At 36.9% G+C, this 20,400-nt stretch overlaps 1 protein-coding gene across 4 annotated transcripts in view; it reads left to right on the top strand.

Annotated features, from left to right (window-relative positions):
• Positions 1-18,113, top strand: part of LOC105918643 — a 67,877-nt gene extending 49,764 nt beyond the window's left edge. Inside the window, exons 1-7 of one of the 4 annotated variants that reach the window (XM_036142110.1) lie at positions 6,883-7,070; positions 7,835-8,164; positions 8,411-8,560; positions 8,959-9,060; positions 16,383-16,420; positions 16,528-16,677; positions 17,102-18,113. In XM_036142110.1, coding sequence (XP_035998003.1) covers positions 7,031-7,070; positions 7,835-8,164; positions 8,411-8,560; positions 8,959-9,060; positions 16,383-16,420; positions 16,528-16,677; positions 17,102-17,275 — 984 coding nt within the window. In that variant the 5' untranslated portion in view covers positions 6,883-7,030 and the 3' untranslated portion in view covers positions 17,276-18,113. Of the gene's footprint in view, positions 1-6,882; positions 7,071-7,831; positions 8,165-8,410; positions 8,561-8,958; positions 9,061-16,382; positions 16,421-16,527; positions 16,678-17,101 lie in introns of those variants that run through there. The other 3 variants (XM_036142113.1, XM_036142101.1, XM_036142095.1) reach the window with 3 other exon arrangements.
• Positions 18,114-20,400: the final 2,287 nt, after the last annotated feature.

Raw genomic sequence — 20,400 nt, 5'->3', positions numbered from 1 at the left:
AGAAAGAACTGAGATGTTGGACACAAAGAGTAAAATCATCACAGAGCTCTAAGAAACCATAGTTTACTGGACCGGCACCACACTGTGATGATAAGTGGATAAAACCCAATAAAGCCTGGAGCGTCTCATCACTGCAGAACGTTCTGAAGGTCTTTAAAACAACAAAAGCTGTGTGCTCTGAAAGTAATTAAATTCGATTCAATTGTATTTATATAGAGCCAATTCATGCAACATATCATGTCAAGGCACTTTCCAAAGTAAAATTCAATCAGATTGTACAGATTGGTAAAAAAAATTCCTATATAAGGGAGAGAAACCTTTTGGTTATTATCAGCAGCTGATGAAGGAAGAACATTAATACACTTGGTATTTGTGGAACATAAGAGTTTCTGTAATAAACTAAATAAACTCAGCTGTAAACATCCCTGCAGGTCTGCTGCTTTATGTGGGTCTGGCGCTGGTCATCCTGATCCTCCTGTTAGCTGCAGCTCTGCTGATTTTCTTCAAGAGGAAAATCTTCGGTCGACAGAAAGGTGAGTTACACGATAAGGAGACAGTATTACCTACTACTATAAACTAGAAGTTTTTTCACACACTTGACAGTTATCCTAATCTCTCTTTGGAAATGACAACCATCTCCACCAAAAGTAATACCAATTTATCAACAGTATTATTAAAAAATTACAGTTCTCCGTTTCTTATTAAATTTTCCTATAAAATGGTATGTTGAAATCATTTAGACTTAAACTCTTAATGTCTTTATTTTATTACAGCCAATCAAGCCCTTCTTTTAATTTCTGATCAGCTCTATTAAGTTTTCCGCTTTTAACAATTTATTTTTGTTGACGAGCTCCAAGTCTTTGAGGTTGGAAGGCCTCCTTACCATCACCCTAATCTTTAGCTCCCTCCAGATTCTGGACCGCTACAAAATGTTAATGTTACTTCCAGTCAGAGTGTGAAAAATTCTTGGCTTAACTGATAATAAACAATTCATATTTATAGTCAATCTTAGCAACTTTTATACTGAAAGTTAAATAATATTGATAAATATATTCAATAAAGCTAACCAATAGAAATTACTTTATCCTGAGAAGGTGCTGTGAGTGTCGGTGGAGAAAAACCTGTGTATTATAAATTACTTTTCATCTTCTTTTTTTATTTTACAGATTCATTTTATAATCTAAGAATAATCATGATCATAAACAATCCATACCTTTCATGCTGTGCTGATGTCAAATATTATTATTATAAATGTGAATACAGTTTTTTATTCTTTTTTTTAACTTGGAGGTATGAAACAAACAACCAAACAAACAAAGATTTAGATTTAAAGTTATTTTAATTCTCTTTGGAAGTTACAGTCATCCACCCAGTAACAATCTACTAGGTGTATCATGAAAAAAAAACAACTAAACTAAATTTCTTTAACCTCGATGACAAATTCTCACAGTATTTGTGTGTTCACAAATGCATGAGATAATGCACAGAACTAGAGTGCTGCTATACATTATCAATCTGGCTGGTCATGTTAAAACTAATCTAAGTTTCTTTTGAAATTTTATTATAAAAAATGGGCTATTAAATACTATTTATACATAAACTCTTTGTGTCTTTATTTTCATTACAGCAACAAAAACCCTTCTTTTAATTACTGACCAGCTTTATTAAGTTTTCCGTTGATATTAAAACAGTTTATCTCTAGCGATGAGCTCCAAGTCTTTGAGGTTGGATGGCCTCCTTACCATCACCCTAATCTCTAGCTCCCTCCAGAATCTGGGACGATCAGGTGAAAAGAAACATGTTGGTGAAATTAAAAGATTACTTTCAGTCTAAATCTGCCAGGAGTGAATATGAACAATTCATGTTTATAGTCAATATTAGCAACTTGCATAGTGAACGTTAAATTATATTAATGAATATATTAAATAAAGCCAATAGAAATGACTTTATCCTGAGGAGGTGCTGTGAGTGACGATCGAGAACAACTTGCTTATTTTTACCTGAGCCAGTTTTCATCTTCTTTTCTTATTTTACATGTTCACTGTTTTTTTGCTAAATGTAATCATGAGCATAAACAATGCATACCTTTCATGCTGTGCAGATGTCAAATATTGTATAAACCCAGGATTCTCAGTGCATCCTCCATTAGACTGTAGCTGGATCAGGTTCCTTCTGACTGAAGGACACAACAGTTTGAAGGTCCAGAAGAGAACTGGAGCTCAGCTTTTACTGGAGAGACTTGAAGCAGACGAACGTTTCAACAGCGACTGTTGCTGCATCTTTTCTGTCACTGATGCAGACAGAGTTAGTGTGGAAACATTAGTCTGCTATAAGTTTGCACAACACATTTCATAACTGATCACTGAGCTCATCCTCTCTTTTTATTGTGAAACATGAAATGTTCTGGAGGAGCTGAAGTACAGGTCATGAGAAGCTCAATAGGAACCTGCTTTTATTTTTACCTGATGTCAGTGATCGGAATCTGAAACCCTTCATCTTATGCTGATCTACATCAAACTGCATTATGACTTCCACTTTAACAGGAGCTGAAGCCAGTAATGCAGAATTTACTCAGCCAGAAGGCTTTTCTAATTTAAATTAGAAAAAATTAAATTGCTTTAAATTAGATAATACATCCTCACATCAACTGAACTGCATGTTTTTCAGGTTCTCCAGAAGAAACATATTACAGTAACGTCTCCAAGGTAAGTAAGGAGGGAAGTGAGGACGGAATTAAGGAAAGAAGGAGTTACGGAAGGAAGAAAAGAGGGAAAATTAAAGTGTAACTCGCCCCGCTACCAAAGCTTAACTCAGCCCAATCTTATACTTGCAGCTGAGATGCTGACACGTCACTTTCTCCAAATGATGTCACATTTTTTAAAATCAATTGCTATATTGATTTAAAATTCAATGCAAGATCGCTGTTAGACCATAGGAGGACGCCACACTGACGGTTTTAGAAACAAAAGCAGGATTTAAACGAATATGCAGTAAATTGTCAACATAATCGGCAGGATATGTAGACAGCAGTATAAAAACACCATGTTAACAGTTTATTAGCATAAAAAATATGATTTTGGGGGTGAGTTACCCTTTAAATAAAATTAATGAAAGGAAAGGGAAAGGAGGAAACAAAAAACCAAGGAAGGAAGGAAGGAAGGAAGAATAAGGAAAATGAGCACTGCTCATAAATCAACATCTATACTAACATTTAAATTAATAACAGATTTTTTCAAGTTTCTGATAGTTTAGCTAATCACTATATTCTGCTTTGCATGTGGGGAAATAAAAAAAAAACATAAAAGTGCAAACAAAAACTTTCTGCTTGTTTCCTTCCAGGCTAAAGAAGACGAAGTAGAGTACTCTGAGGTTCATCTGTTGAACGATACCACTACTTTGTCCAACAGCGCCCCCTGTGGTCACGCAGATAAAGTCATCTACTCTGAGCTTCAGCAAGCTGTGAGCTCTGCAAACCAAAGTGATGATTCTGCTCTTTATTCCAACATTACTTTACAGCAGTAGCTTTGCTGTGGATCTGCTGTTTGTGGTCATCAGAGAAACTCATTAAGTAATCAGGTCTGAGCTTAAGAATAATAATCATCATTACTGTCATTTCAACATACAATCCAATGAAACGTGTCCTCTGCATTTAACCCATCCCTCAGGGAGCAGTGGGGCTGCCACTGTGTGGCGCTCAGCGTGCATTCTGGGGCGAAGGACCTTGCTCAGGGACCCAAAGTCGTAGTCTGTGGGAGTCCAACCAGCAACCTTACAGTCTCTACAAGATGCACACACCCTGCCGTCTAACCACCAGGCCACCACTCCTTCACTTCAACATAAAGTTAGCTTTACTACTGTTTGGATTTCTCTAAACTAGTAATCATGATTAATACATTTATTTATGAGTCTCATTAATGTCTCAATCAACGTCTGTCAGAATTTGTTCATGAATATTACAGACCTGACCACCATGATCTAATCAAAAATGTTTCTCAGCCCTGGTCCTCAGGTCCACTGTCCTGCATAGAAAAGTTGTGATGACCTCAGAGGTTTGTCAGAAACTCATTATAACTTGATAATCAGCCTCCAGGTTGAATCAGGTGTGTTAGAACCAGAGGTGGCTAGAGCAGCCAACAATGTTACATGAAGAAAACTTGTTAATAAGGTGCTACGGGTTTTATATTTCATTTCAAAATTATTTGTATACTTAAAAATAACCAGAACAAAGAAGCTTGTGTAACAATAAGTTTGACTTTAAAATGAACTGTACTGGTTTTATATTTCATTTGAAAATTATTTATGTACTTAGAAATAATATATTAAAACAATGAAATATGACCTTAACAAAAACTGTATGTGTGTTTCTGTGTTTTGTGCATTTTAGTTAAAACACATTTGTTCTTCATTCAGTGAAAAAACTAGAGGAGGTAGAGCAGCCAGGAGTTTTACTCAAGTAAGAGTAGCTCTACTTTAAAATAATGTTGTTCAAGTAAAAGTAAAAAGTACAGGGCAGTAAAAATACTCCTAGAAGTACATTTATTTTGTAAAGGTACTCAGATAAATTAACTGAGTAAATGTAACTAGTTACTGCCCTCTTCTGGTTAAAGTCTAAGTTACAGAGCAGCAGGTGTTTTTTTTTTGTTTTTTTTACTGCAGGGAAAGTTGAAAGCTGTTGAAAGTTGAAAGCCACCATGTTGTTGGTACAAGAGATTAAATAAACTGAAATACATTTTTATTTTTTCATTATCTCTACACCTCTAATAGTATTGTTACAGTTGATATTTTAGGCTAAATGATGCCTCTGCTTTGTGAGGTCTTTGCTTTTTGCTACTCTAGAAGAACCAACGATATGTTTGTGAACGCTATCATGTTTAGTAAAGCTAAATGCTAACATGCTGCTGTTTTGTTAGTCCACCAGTTTATAGACATTTTAATAATCATAATAATACATTTTATTTAAAAGCGCCTTTTAGAGAACTCCAGGACACTGTACAGAACCAACAGAGTAACAACAATAAGTCTTGATAAAAATGCAAACATTAAAAAGTTACATTGAACAGGTATTTACAGCAAGGAGGCTTTATTGAACAGATGAGTTTTGAGTTTAGACCTGAGAAATAGTCTCAGTATTGCAGATGTCTAGAAGGAGAGAGTCCCAGAGTTTGGGAGCAGAACAGGAGAAAGCTCTGCTCCCCATGGTGCCGAGGAGGGAAGGAGGAACAGTGAAGTAAACAAAGAGGAGGATCTGAGGGTGCAGGAGTAGAAATGATAAAGAGATCACAGGTAGGAGGAGTGAAGTTGTGGATGGTCGTGATTGTGTCCAGAAGGATTTTAAAGTATTTTCTGAATCTAACAGGAAGCCAGTGGAGCTGCTGTAGGATCGGGGTGATGTGATGAAATGAGGGTTTTTGGGAATAATGTGAGCAGCTGAATTCTGAACCACTTGAAGCTTTTGGAGAGATTTTGGAGGAAGACCAAAGAGAAGAGATCTACATTAGTCGATGCTGGAGGTGACAAGGCTGTGGATAAGAATTGATGCTGAGTGCAGGAAAACGGAGGGATGAAGATGATTAATGTTATGTAAATGAAAACATTCAGACCGAGTGATGTTACTGATGTGAGAGGTGAAGGAGAGAGTGCTATTGAGGAAGACACTCAGAGTCTTGAGCTGTGATGAAGGGGAGACCGTGTAATCTTTTATTTTTGTTCATCTATCGTTGATACAAAGTGAAGCGTCAGACATATTTAGGTAAAATTTACCATAAATGATTGAGATCATTTCAGGTTGTTCAGTGTTACGGCTGCAGTGGGTCTCTGCCTTTTTTTCCTTGTAGGGTTCGGGAGACATGCCTTCTGCAGGTGTTATGTTTTGCCCACTGCATTAAAGCTGCAATGCATGCAGCAGAGAGGGGGGGGGGGGGGGGGGGGGGACTCTTAACCTCCTCAGACCCAATTTGGTTTGGTTTATATCTTATGGTTGGGTTTTGTTAGTTGCATTTGTTTGTTGCATTTGCTTATTTCTGGTTAGTTATGGGTTTTGCATTAAACTATTTTGGTGTCTTATTTCAGATATTTATTTTTCAGGTTTTATTTCTTTAGTATAATTTAATAAATTACATTTTCATTTAATCAGAAAATCTTTGTGTGGTCTCCTTTAATGTTACACCACCAAACGGGCCTGTTGGACGTAAGATCAGCTAATGTCATAATTTAATAGATCTTTCTTTAAGGAATTGCAGTTCCCTCTTTATGGTTTCAGAAAGGTTTAAAATGTATTATGTGCCTAGATAATAACAACAAACAACAACAAAAGAGCTGTTCTTGCTATATTTATGTATGTACAATTATAGCAATAAAAAAACATTAATTTGATAATTCAAAGAAAAGATAACGGCACATGTTCTCAAAGTGTCAAGAAAAACAGAAAAAGAAAAACATTACATTTCCTCTAAATTTGTTATAAAATCAAACATCATGCAGAGGAAACTGTAGTTTAGCTCCTCTGCAGGTTGGAGGAAAATGTTTCAGATATTTCATAATAAAACAAGTTCAGCTCATCATTTGGTCTAAATTGTGCAACATATGTTCATCCTGATTACTGCGGACTGAATGTGTTTATCTGAAATTGGCAGTTAAAACACAAACTAGCCGTGTTTCCTACCTGTAAATACTGTTGTGACGTCACTATGGTCGTTTAGTCAGGAAGGTTTATCAGGTATCTAAAAAAAAAACCTGACAGTTTGAAGGTCAGTGTGATGTTTTCTGTGTTGATGCTGCATCTTATTTTACTTCTCAGCAGATTTGAGCTTCTGGTGAAAACATCAGGATCTGATTAAAGTTAAAATCTCCTCTGCAGAACTTATAAAACCAAAAGTATTTAAAGGCTTAAAAAGAAGCTTTAACTCAACAGTTAAAACCGAAGTAGAGTGACCTCTGGTGGTCAGAGGAGGAACTCCATCCTTCAGAGAAGTTCCTGTTTTATCAGTGAAGGAGGAAGAGAAGCAGAGTTAGAAACGATCAGCAGCTCAGGATGAAGGTCTGTCACACTTTGATCTGCTTCTTCTTCCTCAGTGAGTACATTCTTTTGTTTCTAGCAGTTTCTCTGACCTCCAGTTCTTCATCCTTTCAGATTCTTTATAGTTTATCGGTGAGTTTCTATCTGTTTACCAGTATCCTTTTTCACTGAGAACAAAAGTTATCATACATCCTTTGCCCTCTTTCTCAGAAATCATGTTCTGTGTTTTAAACTTCAAATTTGACTTGTTGTTTTTGTATTTCGTCATAAAAACAGAAACATTGCCACTAAAAACGGGTTAAAATGGCAGATTTAGATAACATAATGTACATTTACCTCTTATAGAGCGCTGAGTCTGTTGATTTAGAGAACTTGTAGTTTTCTACGACTCTTCGATTAGTCAAAGAAACAGAGAAAACGACTCTTTGCTTCATAGATTTAAAGCAGCTAAAGAGGAGCATCTACAGAAACCACTGAGTGCTAAAATACCCAAAACTTTGTCACAGACACAGTGATAAAATCTGCAGAACAGAGCTGTGTTCTACAGAGATAGAAAAACATGAAAAACTAAATCATGTTAACTTTTCAGCTATTCCTCCAAGCTTTGATCTGCTCCTCAGTTGGAGATTTAACCAGGAGGAACAAATAAATCAGAGGGTTGTGCAGCTAAATAGATGTTTAGAGGATTTAGTAGAATCAGCTGAAAATTATGAAATCTATCTACATTTATTCTTACACATTCAGTTGAATTTATAGATATATTTTCTCTTCACGCTGCTGAATCTCACATTAACTACTGACTGTTTATCTTCTCAGCAGCTCTGCAGGATGGAGACACTGGAGAACCTCGTTGGGGAGAAGAAGGAACCAACATCACAGTTAGATGTTCATTCAGCTTCTCTGGAAGCAGGAGGTTCTTCTGCAGGGAAACCTGTGAAGGAGAAAATATCCTCATTGAAACAACAGAAGAGAGAGCTAAGAGAGGAAGATACAGCATTCAGTATGAAAAAAACAATGTTTGGTCATCTGATATAATGAATGTGAGCATCACAGGACTGAAAAAGTCAGACTCAGGACGGTACCGGTGTGGCTTGGATAGAACGTGGCTTCCAACTCGACATGATGATTTTGATCTTATCGTGACTGAAGGTGAGTTTTCTCCTGAAAATCTTCCTTCATATCTCTGAAAGAAAACTCTGCTCACTGACAGCTTGTTCTGATCCAAATAACCTCAGACAGGAAACTGGGTTTAAATAGTTCTGATGGTTTTAACTGATCTAAATTATCCAAAATGTTCAAACTGTGATTCACAAAGAAAAATATCATCACTGGTGTCATGAATATGAACAATTATGGTCAGCTTTAAACTCTGTGATTCTGTTTAATTGTTCACAGCTTCAAACTCCTCAGAACCAGACTGGACTCCATCAACTTCTCCATCAACATTTCTGTCATCAGCTTCTCTAACAACAACAACTTTTACACAAAGGCTGAGTTCCTCCTCTTCTTCCTCATCTACAACCAGAACATCAACTGGACCCAAAGGTACAGTTTCTCTTCATGTGTTTATGATGTTGGTTTTTTATAGTGAATGTGTTCATAATTCTTCATATTTCTTTAAATCCAACAATGTTGATAAAACTGTCAGAAGGCCACACTATTGGATTTATTTTAGGTAACAGAATTCCAGACACTAAATGTAGCCACAATGGTTCTGTAATATTCTACTTGGGTTTAATGTGAAGGTTTCTGTGACTCAGAAGCAGAACATAAAGATGAAAATCTAAGACAAAATCAAAAAAATTAAAACATCCCAGATGCTGTAACTCATAATCCAGCCTCTGTGACATAACAAGGTCACATTATTGTGGATGGAGTGTTTTTTCCATGCTTACAGGTTTACGTTATATATAATGTGAACTCAGTTCTTAACATCCCTGCAGATCTGCTGCTGTATGTGGTTCTGATTCTCGCCACGCTGATTTTCATGTTGGCAGCAGCTCTGCTGATTTTCTTCAGGAGGAACCGCTTCAGTCGACAGAAAAGTGAGTTACAAGATAAACTCTGCTTTGTTTCCATCACTAGCAGAAAAGGATCCATATCATGCTGAAACTAAAGCCACCTTTAAGCAGTCTAGTTCACTTTTTTTAACCAAAATTGCAGTTTTTATAGATACTTTACCAACAGACCGTAACCATGTCTCCAGTTGTGGTGATTGTGCATGTACACAGTTGATTGAAATCTAAATAAAGTCAATAAGTATAAGCTGTGGGCTGGAAAATATCTTCATTGTTGTAGAAAAAAGAAAATATTACATAAAAGCAGGATTTTTTTTGTGCATCATTCTGAATACTTACTGTAACCTAATAATTTTGACTGATGTGGAAAGTAGGTGTCAAAACATCAGCCTGCCTCAAATTTACACAGTAAAAGCTAAAAATTGATCAATGAACTTCAGTTGCCCTTTGAATAGGCCCATTTGAAATATTTGAGATCTACTTGAATTTTTAAAGTTAATGAACTCAGGAAGGACTTAGTTTTTATGTTATTGTTGTTAATGTGAGTTCAGCAATCAGCACTTCTAAAGTTTTCTGTATCTCTGTTGGTGGATGTGTCTGAAAGGTAAAGTTCACACCTTAACAGATTGATGACAGCGCAGGAGTTGCTGAGCCAAACCTTATTTTAAAATGAATGATTGAGCTTTAAAAAGCACTAAATGATCAATAAATCCAAGCAGTAAACTCCAGAATCTGACTAAATCACTTAGAAAAACTGCTTTTTTCCTGGTTCTTAAAAAGTCGCCTACCTAGATTTTCATGTCTAGTTACAAATAAAAGTTAATCTGGGACCATCTAAAATATTAATGTCTTAATGACCGCAATAGGACGTTGGTGTGAACTCCTGTTTATATGCACTCAAATGCCAAACTTATTTGCTCGTCTGCCTTTAATATGAACTTCAGTGGCATTCCATAGCAAAATTGTGGTTTAAAAACGTTTACCATTATTTTTTCAAAAGTGTGTTTATGTAAATATCTCACCGTACTTCCAGAAGAACATTTGTGAGGTCAGACAATAATGTTAGATGAGAGCCTGGCTCCCATACTCCCCCTAACACGTTTAAAATGTCTTCCATCAGGCTGAGATTAAGACTCTGTTCAGAAAAGTCAGGTTCTTTGATACCAAACTCACTCATCAACGTCTTTATTGACCTCACTCTCTAGTCTGCTGTTAAGTCATGTTTTAACATAAATGGTGTGGATCCTCAAACGGTTCCCACAAAGTTGGGAGCTTCAATTCAATTCAATTCAATTTTATTTATATAGCGCCAAATCATGAAACATGTCATCTCAAGGCACTTTACAAAGTCAAGTTCAATCATATTATACAGATTGGGTCAGATTATACAGATTGGTCAAAAATGTCCTATATAAGGAAACCAGTTGATTGCATCAAAGTCCCGACAAGCAGCTTTCACTCCTGGGGAACCGTAGAGCCACAGGAAGAGTCATCTGCATTGTACATGGCTTTGCTGCAATCCCTCATACTGAGCAAGCATGAAGCGACAGTGGGAAGAAAAACCACCCATTAACGGGAAAAAAAACCTCCGGCAGAACCGGGCTCAGTATGAACGGTCATCTGCCTCGACCGACTGGGGTTACAGAAGACAGAACAGAGACACAACAAGAGAAACAAAAAGCACAGAAGCACACATTGATCTAGTAATCTGTTCTACATTAGATGGTAGTAGCGGGTGAGCCGTCTTCTCTGGATGATGTCACAGTTAACAGAACGCCAGACCAGGTGTACCTACTATGAAGAGAAAAGAGAGAGAACAGAAAGTTAAAGCAGAAATGACAACACATAATGCATAATTGAAGAACAGTAGAACTCAATATAGTGAGAAAATTAGATCCTGATATACTCCAGTAACCTAAGCCTATAGCAGTAAAACTATAAAGGTAGCTGAGAGTAACATGAGCCACTAGTTATAATTTTTGTCAAAAAGAAAAGTTTTAAGCCTAGTCTTAAAAGTAGACAGGGTGTCTGCCTCACGGACCAAAACTGGGAGTTGGTTCCACAGGAGAGGAGCCTGATAGCTAAAGGATCTGCCTCCCATTCTACTTTTAGAGACTCTAGGAACCACCAGCAGACCTGCGGTCTGAGAGCGAAGTGCTCTGTTAGGAACATACGGGGTAATCAGAGCTCTGATATATGATGGAGCTTGATTATTAAGGGCTTTATACGTTAGAAGAAGAATTTTAAATTCTATTCTTGATTTAACAGGAAGCCAATGAAGGGAAGCTAAAATTGGAGAAATATGATCCCTCTTGTTGATTTTCATCAGAACTCTTGCTGCAGCATTTTGGATCAGCTGAAGGCTTTGAACTGCATTTTGTGGACTTCCTGATAGTAAAGAATTACAATAGTCCAGCCTTGAAGTAACAAATGCATGGACCAGTTTTTCAGCATCACTCCTGGACAGAATGTTTCTAATTTTGGCGATATTCCGGAGGTGAAAAAAGGAAACTCTGGAAACCTGTTTAATATGGGATTTAAATGACATGTCTTGGTCAAAAATAACACCAAGATTTTTTACTTTATTACCAGAGGCCAGTTTAATGCCACCCAGATTAAGTGATTGGTTAAGAAGTTTATTTTTTGAGGACTCTGGCCCAAAGATTAAAACTTCGGTCTTGTCAGAATTTAGATGCAGGAAATTTAAAGTCATCCAGCTTTTGATGTCATCAAGACATGACTGCAGTCGAAGTAATTGATTGGATTCATCAGGATTTATGGATAAATATAACTGAGTATCATCAGCATAACAGTGGAAATTAATCCCATGCTGTCTGATAATTTTGCCTATCGGAAGCATATATATAGTAAAGAGAATTGGTCCAAGGACTGAACCCTGTGGTACTCCACAGGTGACCCTAGAGTTTGAGGAAGATTTATTATTAACATGAACAAATTGGAATCTGTCTGACAGATAAGATTTAAACCAGCCTAATGCTTTCCCCTTAATCCCTACAGTATGTTCAAGTCTTTGTAGGAGAATATTGTGATCAACTGTATCAAACGCAGCACTGAGATCTAACAGGACAAGTATAGACACAAGTCCATTATCTGAGGCCATGAGAATATCATTAGTGACCTTCACCAGAGCTGTTTCAGTGCTATGATGAGCTCTGAAGCCTGACTGAAACTCCTCAAGTAGGCCATTACTTTGTAAATGTTCACAAAGTTGATTAGCAACTACTTTCTCAAGAATTTTAGATAAGAAAAGAAGATTAGATATAGGTCTGTAATTTACTAACTCATCTTGATCAAGGGAAGGTTTCTTAAGTAAAGGTTTAATAACAGCTACTTTCAAAACCTGTGGTACATATCCATTTACTAAGGATAGATTAATCATGTCTAAAATAGTGCCACTGATCAAAGGGAATATGTCCTTAAACAACTTGGTTGGGATTGGGTCTAACATACAGGTAGAAGGTTTAGATGAAGCTAAAATTTTAGATAGCTCAGAAAGCTCTACTGCTTCTAAACAGTTCAAACACTGCGCAGATTCTAAAGATTCCTCCAATGCTGCCTCACTTACTGAGGACGAGGTAATCATGTTTGGGAGGATGCCAATTATTTTATTTTTAATGGCATCAATTTTATTTATGAAGAATCCCATAAAATCATTACTACTGAGAGCTAAGGGAATGGATGGATCAACAGAGCTGTGGCTCTGGGTAAGTTTGGCAACTGTACTAAAGAGAAATCTAGGATTATTTTTATTCTCTTCAATTAATGATGAAAAATATGCTGCTCTAACTCTGCGGAGGGTCTTGTTATACAACAATAGTCTGTCCCTCCAGATTAAGTAGGATTCCTCTTGGTGTGTAGAGCGCCATTTTCTCTCCAATTTCCTAACATTGCGCTTCAAGGAACGCAGCTCTGAATTAAACCAAGGAGCCAGCTTCCTGTGAATAATCACCTTCTTTTTCAAGGGAGCTACATTGTCTAATGCAGAACGCAATGAGGAAGTCACATTGTTAGCAAAGGTATCGATTTGTGAATGGGAAGAAACAGCAATGCTGCCATCTACAGGGCATTTCTGCAATACTGAGGATATTAAGAAGGGGACAGACTCTTTAAGTTTTGATACAGCATTATCCGATAAAAATCTACTATAATGGAACCCTCTTTTGGGGGTGGAGAATTCAGTTAGATTAAACTCAAATGTTATTAAAAAATGATCAGACAGGACAGGGTTGTGAGGAAATACTGTTAATTCTTCACAATCAATGCCATATGTCAGCACAAGGTCTAAAGTATGGAGCCGAGAGTGCGTCGGTTCATGCACATTTTGAGCAAAACCAATTGAATCTAGGATAGTTTTAAAGGCTACACTAAGGTTATCACATTCTGTGTCAACATGGATGTTAAAATCACTCACTATAATAACCTTATCAGTATTTAACACCAAATCAGATAAGAAATCTGACAACTCATCCAAAAACTGAGTGTAAGGGCCTGGTGGACGATACAAAACAACAAACAGAAGAGGTTTTATTGCTTTGCAGTTTGGATGAGGGAAACTGAGGGTTAAATGTTCAAAAGAACTGTAATTATTAGTTGGCCTGGGACTAATTAATAAATCAGACTGAAAGATAGTTGCCACTCCTCCTCCTCTTCCCACAGATCTGGGAATGTGGAAATTTGAATAACTGGAGGGGGTTGACTCATTTATACTAACGTAGTCCTCTTGTAGCCAGGTTTCTGTGAGACAAAACAAATCAATCTGATTATCAGAAATTAATTCATTAACTAACAAAGTCTTTGGAGGGAGAGACCTTATATTTAATAGACCACATTTTATTATTTTATTTTTAGGTTCAAGGTGAACCATATTGATTTTTATTAGGTTTTTATGATTTGTTCCTTTTAGATCAGTTTTTGATCTGTTAAGTTTTGGCCGTGGGAAAGACACCGTCTCAATAGGATAATGGGTGGGTAACAGTACAGAAGCTGCAGAGAGGTGTGTTAAACTACGGCTCTGCTTCCTGGTCTGGACCCTGGGTTGTCAGCATTTAGGAGAACTAATAAATCCGGCCAGATTCCTAGAAAGAAGAGCTGCACCATCCAAAGTAGGATGGATGCCGTCTCTTCGGATCAGACCAGGTTTTCCCCAGAAAGTTCTCCAGTTATCAATGTAACTTGACATTGTCCCAAATGTTTTGCTCTGCTAAAGTATTAATAGTCTTTTTCAGTGGAACTAAGGGGCCTGAAAAACTGTCCCACACTGTAATCCCCACAACATAAAGCAGTCCTGCAAGTGGCGTTCTCCTGGAAAGTCCCAAACCCAGACTGGTCCATAGGGTTGCCGGGTAGAGACGCATGATTCGTCACTTCAGAGAACCTTCTGCTCCTAGACCGGTACAAGTTCTGGATGGAGGGAAGAGCAGCCCTGATGATCCTCTCTGCAGACTTTGTTTGTTGCAGTCTGGGCTGGTCTGCAACAAACAATTAGGTCCATGGTCTGTGTTGGTCTATTACACACTGTGTTAAGTTATTTAATGTTTAATAAATAACTCTCGGTCTGTGAGGTATTGTCCGGTGAATATCAGCCCAAACAGCCGATATCAGGACAATAGTTGAAAGGGATGATTCGAACACTGGCATTCTTTTAACTAGCTAGTGGACATTTGGCGCAAATTTTAAAAGACCTTAAGGTCCAAAACACAAACATAATTTTCCCGTCAATGTATAAAACCCTTATTGAAATAAAGTTTGTTATAACCGTAAAAACACACATTAATTACATCAGAAATATTTGGTTTCAAAATGCATACAGGAGCTATGTTTGTTAGCTCCATGTGTTTTAAAAAATAGCGCGAAAACACATTAAGTAAACCATTCAAAATAAACCATTTAACTTTCGCTGTTTATTTCTCTGCCAAACCTGTCTGTGCCTCTGTGTCAGTTCGGTTCACTTTGTGCATCCAGTTGGATGCAGTTGAAGCAGGGAGGGTGAAGGCTGGTTGGGTGAAGGCTATAGGCGGCTATACAGCTAGCCAAAACGTGGCTGTGAGGAGGCGGCTCAAGGGTCCTTCATGTGGGTCTAAGGCCTGTGAAACTCAGCGCTGCAGGGCTGTAGCATGATGTCAGTTTCACAGAAAGCAGACTGTACTCAGCCTGGCCAACCCTGCAGATGCTTGTGAGTTTTTGAGTCCCATGCGGCCGACATCGGTGGCCGGTCTCCCCAACGCGGACTCTCTTCTTGAGGGTCCACAGGCAAAGAGGAAGATAAGTTTGGTTTAGCTTGGCTTCATAGCACCTGCACCCTGCTGAGGGTGGCACTTTCCTTGGTGCCTGTAAAAGTGTGATATTTACTTTGCTTACAACTCAGTCTTGATATTTCCACATGGCTTGATGGCACAGCAGTCTGGTACCACCCGGGAATTCAGTAAGATCCTGAGAGTGACCTTCTTTCCCAAATGGTTGTAGAAGCAGTCTGCAGGCCAAGATGATTGTGATTGAAACCCTGTGTTAGATTGTTGAGGCCAAACTCTTAGGTGACACGTGCCAGAATGTCTGTTATTTGAAGGATCTTACAGCATCTTACTAATTTAGAAATTCAGAAATCACCCATAAATAGTTAACTTTAGATATTAACTAGTTGGTTAGACAATAAAATGTCAACTGCCTTTTTATTTAATAGAAAAGCTACAGGTATGAAACCTTGAATTTTAAACCTGCTCTAGATATGGGACAGTTATTACATTTCGAATAATAGATAATTTGGTCTCCCTGTAGTTTAAAGAAGGTGGTTTGGAAAACCTAACAGCAGCATTTTTTTCTCTTGAATGAATAACACAAAAGAGTCGTCACATTATTCCAAGTCTGCCTCTGATTGGCCGATCAGTCCCTTGTGACGTCTCCTTCTCAGTAGCTGAACTGGTTTCTTAACCGAGACTCAATAAAACAGAACCACCAAGAAACCTTACTGGGTCCAAGGGAGGCTGCACCACCCTTTCTGATTAGGTTAAGATAAATGGTTATAAATAATACAGTCAATAATTATTCACAGTTTGTCAGCAACACCTTTCCAACTTCTGTTTTCACACATGGAGGTGGGGCCAATTTAACAAGACTAATATACATTTGTTTCTGTTTCTGTGAAAGTATTTATTGGGATTTTTATGTGATAGTTCAACAAAAAAAAACATGGTTTGGAATACTGGACCATCCATGCAGTGTCACGAGGTGGTTGGAGTGTATAATACTGGACCAGAAAATATAATTTGGTTTTCTGCCAAATGATTAAAAATGTTGCTTTAAATCAGAAAATTCCTCTTCTTGTGATTTTCCAGCTCCTCCAGTGGAAACAGACCAGGCTAACACCCCAATGGTGAGTCTGAGTCAGTTTAAAACATCTGCATCGGGTGTCTGCAAAGCATGAACCAGTCGGTTTGTAAAAACTGCTGCCTGATTCAACATTAACTCCTCCATCTGCAGGCAAGCATCGTCTATGAGGAGATCAGAGAGGAGGACAGAGACAACAAACCATCTCCTGGGGAAATATCTACAGTTTACGCCAATTGCAGCAACCCAGACGGAGCTGAAAGTACAACTATATACAGCCTCGCTGGCTGTCCTCAGAATACAGTAAGTGGGACTCTGACAGGACAGTAATAATAATGTTAATGTTAATAATCTGCATACTGATGGGGCAGAGTTTGGACTTCTTTCCAGTTGTTTCCATTCAATATGAGATTAAAATATGGGGTAAATTTTTTCACTATCACACAGTGTTTTGTTTTCTGTTTTGTTGCTGCAGAGCTACATGAAATATTTGTGTTTTCTTACCATCTTTAGAGCATTCCCCCCCCATATCCAGAAAAAAACAAAGTATATTTCTAGGGAATATAACAAAGTTGATTTACAGCTACACATAATTTATGAGCTGAAAATATTTCTCATTCTAAACTTTTGGTGAACTATTAGGTCAATGATTATTTTTAAATTCTGCTTGGAAAGCAATTATAAAATATAAAAGTACAAATTCAGCATTCTCCTTGTTTTCTTCCAGGCTGAAGATGACGGAGCAGAGTACTCTGAAGTGCAGCTGTTAAACAATACCACCTCATCCAACGGCGCCCCCTCTGGTCGTGCAGATAACGTCACCTACTCAGAGCCTAGGATAGCTACGAGCTCTGGCAACCACAACGATTCGCCTCCACTTTATTCCACGGTAGCTTTGTAGCATTAGCTTTGCTCAAATCTTTGTTAACCCAGTCCTGTGCAGCTCAGTTCATCGCTGTTCAAAGAAAACATAATTGAATGTTAATCCTGTAAAGCTAATGCTAGATGCTAACATGCTAGCAGCTAACATGGTTGTTTACTTTCAGTGCAGACTGACACATTTGTGTAAACATTTTATACCAGTGTGTTTGATATGTTTATACTTTATATTTAAATTTGCACAATATGATTTAGGTAATCACAGCCGCCTCTTTATGTTCAGCTTCCTGATTGTTATACAGGTGCTGCTTTCTGCTTTTGTTTAAAATATTTTCTTTGAATATTTTACAAACATTTTCATAAATGTTTTTTTCTTTTATTCCTATGCATTGATTTGGGGCATTTTGTTTAAAAAAAAAAGAAGTTAATTATCATTATTATCTATTTGCACAAGAAGCCAGTAAGGATGATCCAGAGCTATAGACACGAAAATAGACATTCAAATATTATCTGATTTACTTTCACCCAACAAAGTAAGTTTTATAAATGAACCCTGAACTTCACAGGCAGCCAGTGCAGTGATTCATGAACTGGAGAAATATGTTTTGGCTTTTTGTGGCAGGCCAGCGAATAAATAATTACAGTAAACATGATGGGCATGACATGAACAACAACCAGCATTAGTATTCTTCCCGATGTTGTTCAGAACTCTTACAAGAGCTGTTTCAGAACAATCTTGACCCTTTACAGGGTCAAGATTGCCATCTCTCAAAAAGTGAGTTTTGATTTAAAAAGGTTAAAGCCCAAGGAGGCCAAGAGGTGTGAACAACAGCAGCAATGATTAAAAATTTGGCAATAAAGGTTAACTTGGAAATTGGTCTATAATAATTAAAATGATTAGTGTTGGTGCCAGATTTCTTCAATGGTTGGACAAAAGCGACTTTAAGAATTTTAAAAGGGCCAAAGGAACAGGATAAAGACTTATTTAAACATGTTAAAATATCTACATATATGAAAGTTGAAACGTCTTTGGAAAATCTTGTTGGTGAAACATCTAAAACAGAGGAAGAGGACTTCATATTGAATAACTTCTCATAAACAATGGGTAGGTTAAGAAAGAGATGGCTTTTTTTGCACTTACTGGGGATTTCCTTTTTATGTAACAACTTTGTCTTGTTCCGTTTTTCATTTTCTGAGCAGATAGTACATTTATTACACCTACAACGTAAAATGGTTTAACAGTTACACCTAAATAGAATTTCTTTCTATTATATAATAAAAATTAAAACATTTCCTAGAAGTGTTTCAGAGCTAAAAAAAAAAAAAGTCACTTTCGATTAGCTCTACTCCAAATATTGTGATCTTTAAGATCAAATGTTTCAGGTGGACTGTCTGTCCGGTCTGTCCCACACACAGATGGCTGAGAGCCACCTCACATAGACAGGGAGCTGCAGCGACCAACACTGTCTCTCTCTCTCTCAGTGTTCTTTCATTGTGAATGTGACTCTATATGTACTTGTTTAGATCAAAAACCAAAACTGAAATACAAGTTTGATTAATTGCACGGCCCTAATCATCATCACTATCGTGCTTTGAGAATAGAGGTTAAAGAATATATTAGTTTGGTGAGATAATAAAATCTAGTTTCACCATATTTTCATTATAAAGACTGGAAAAAAGGGGACACAATAAGAAGCAGTAATTTCAATATTTTAATGAAAATAAATTCAACATTAAACATTTGCATTTTTAACAGTATATGGTCTCCATGCTTTGCAAAACATACGAGAAAACCAAACCATCCTGCAGAGTAAATGGAGGGTGGCTTCACTGCAGCTGCTGTTTGCACTGTATGACTAAAGAAATGTGTTGGATTGAAACTGGTAGCTTAAAATAAAACTGCGTAACAACTTCTGCTCAGGTGATGTTTCAGCAGTAGCAGCCCTGCTCAGCAGCTGCATAGCTCTTCAATGTTGTTGAAATGACATTAAAACACAACCATACGTCAGAATAAAATAGAAATAAGTTAAAATGCACAAAAACAAAAAGGAAAAAAAAAGGAAGACAAACACCTGCTAAATATTTCCCTTTACAGTGTTTCAGTGCTGGAAGAAGAATCAGATAATTTCTTATATAAACAATATACCAAAAACAACACGGGAGGATGTGGCACCACTTAGAAAACACAGGTGGACGAGAGTCAGCTGACACAATAAAACCTGCACCAAAACCAAATCTGATTTCTCTAATGTAGAGAAGACAACTGATGCCCTCACGCTGATGTTTTAAAGTACAACTTTATAACAGCAAATGGTCCATTTAACTGTGTAAAGAAATTTTTTTAATGTATATATATATATATATATATATATATATATATATATATATATATATATATATATATATATATATATATATATATATATATATATATATATATATATATTAGGGGTGGGCAACGATTAAAATATTTAATCGCGATTAATCGCCCTGATTAATCGCGATTAATCGCGATTAATCGCATTGTATTTACAAACTCCAAGAATGAATTCAAAAGTAGTGTAAAGAGCACTTTTATTTTAATGTTCTGCTGCCATATGAACAAAAGTGTTGTAACATTTGTAGCACTTATTTTATACTGGATATTTTCAACCCATCTATTGAATTTAGTGCACTAGTTGATCTTTTCTTCATAAGAGAACAGCAAGCACTGCAGCCAAAATATGGCCTTTTTTGACCTGCTGTATATTAGCCAGTCCCTAAGCTTGATGTATCATGAAACTGTTGACCTTTTGGGTTTTGTGGTTTTTATTTTATTATTACAACTAAATAATAATAATAATAATAATAATAATAATAATAATAACAACAATAATAATAATAATAATAATAATAATGTTATGTTCAGTGTTTTTTCGCTAATCCACCTCTTATATATTTCAATCCTTATGTAATTTTGTCTGTGTTGTGTGCACCTGCCTGTTGCTTTAATCCTATAAATTTCCCCGTCGTGGGATAAAAAAAAGGATTAGCTAATGTTATCTTATCTTAAATAACACTTTTTAATATATGTACTGGGTTCTTTCAAGGTCTTAATTACATGTTATGTGTGGGCTCCAGTAACATCCATCCATCCATCCACTGATC

This window comes from Fundulus heteroclitus, chromosome 1 (assembly GCF_011125445.2).
Source record: "Fundulus heteroclitus isolate FHET01 chromosome 1, MU-UCD_Fhet_4.1, whole genome shotgun sequence".
Lineage (NCBI taxonomy): Eukaryota > Metazoa > Chordata > Actinopteri > Cyprinodontiformes > Fundulidae > Fundulus > Fundulus heteroclitus.
The sequence above is the reverse complement of the archived record's forward strand: the minus strand, read 5'-3'. Positions and strand labels throughout refer to the sequence as shown.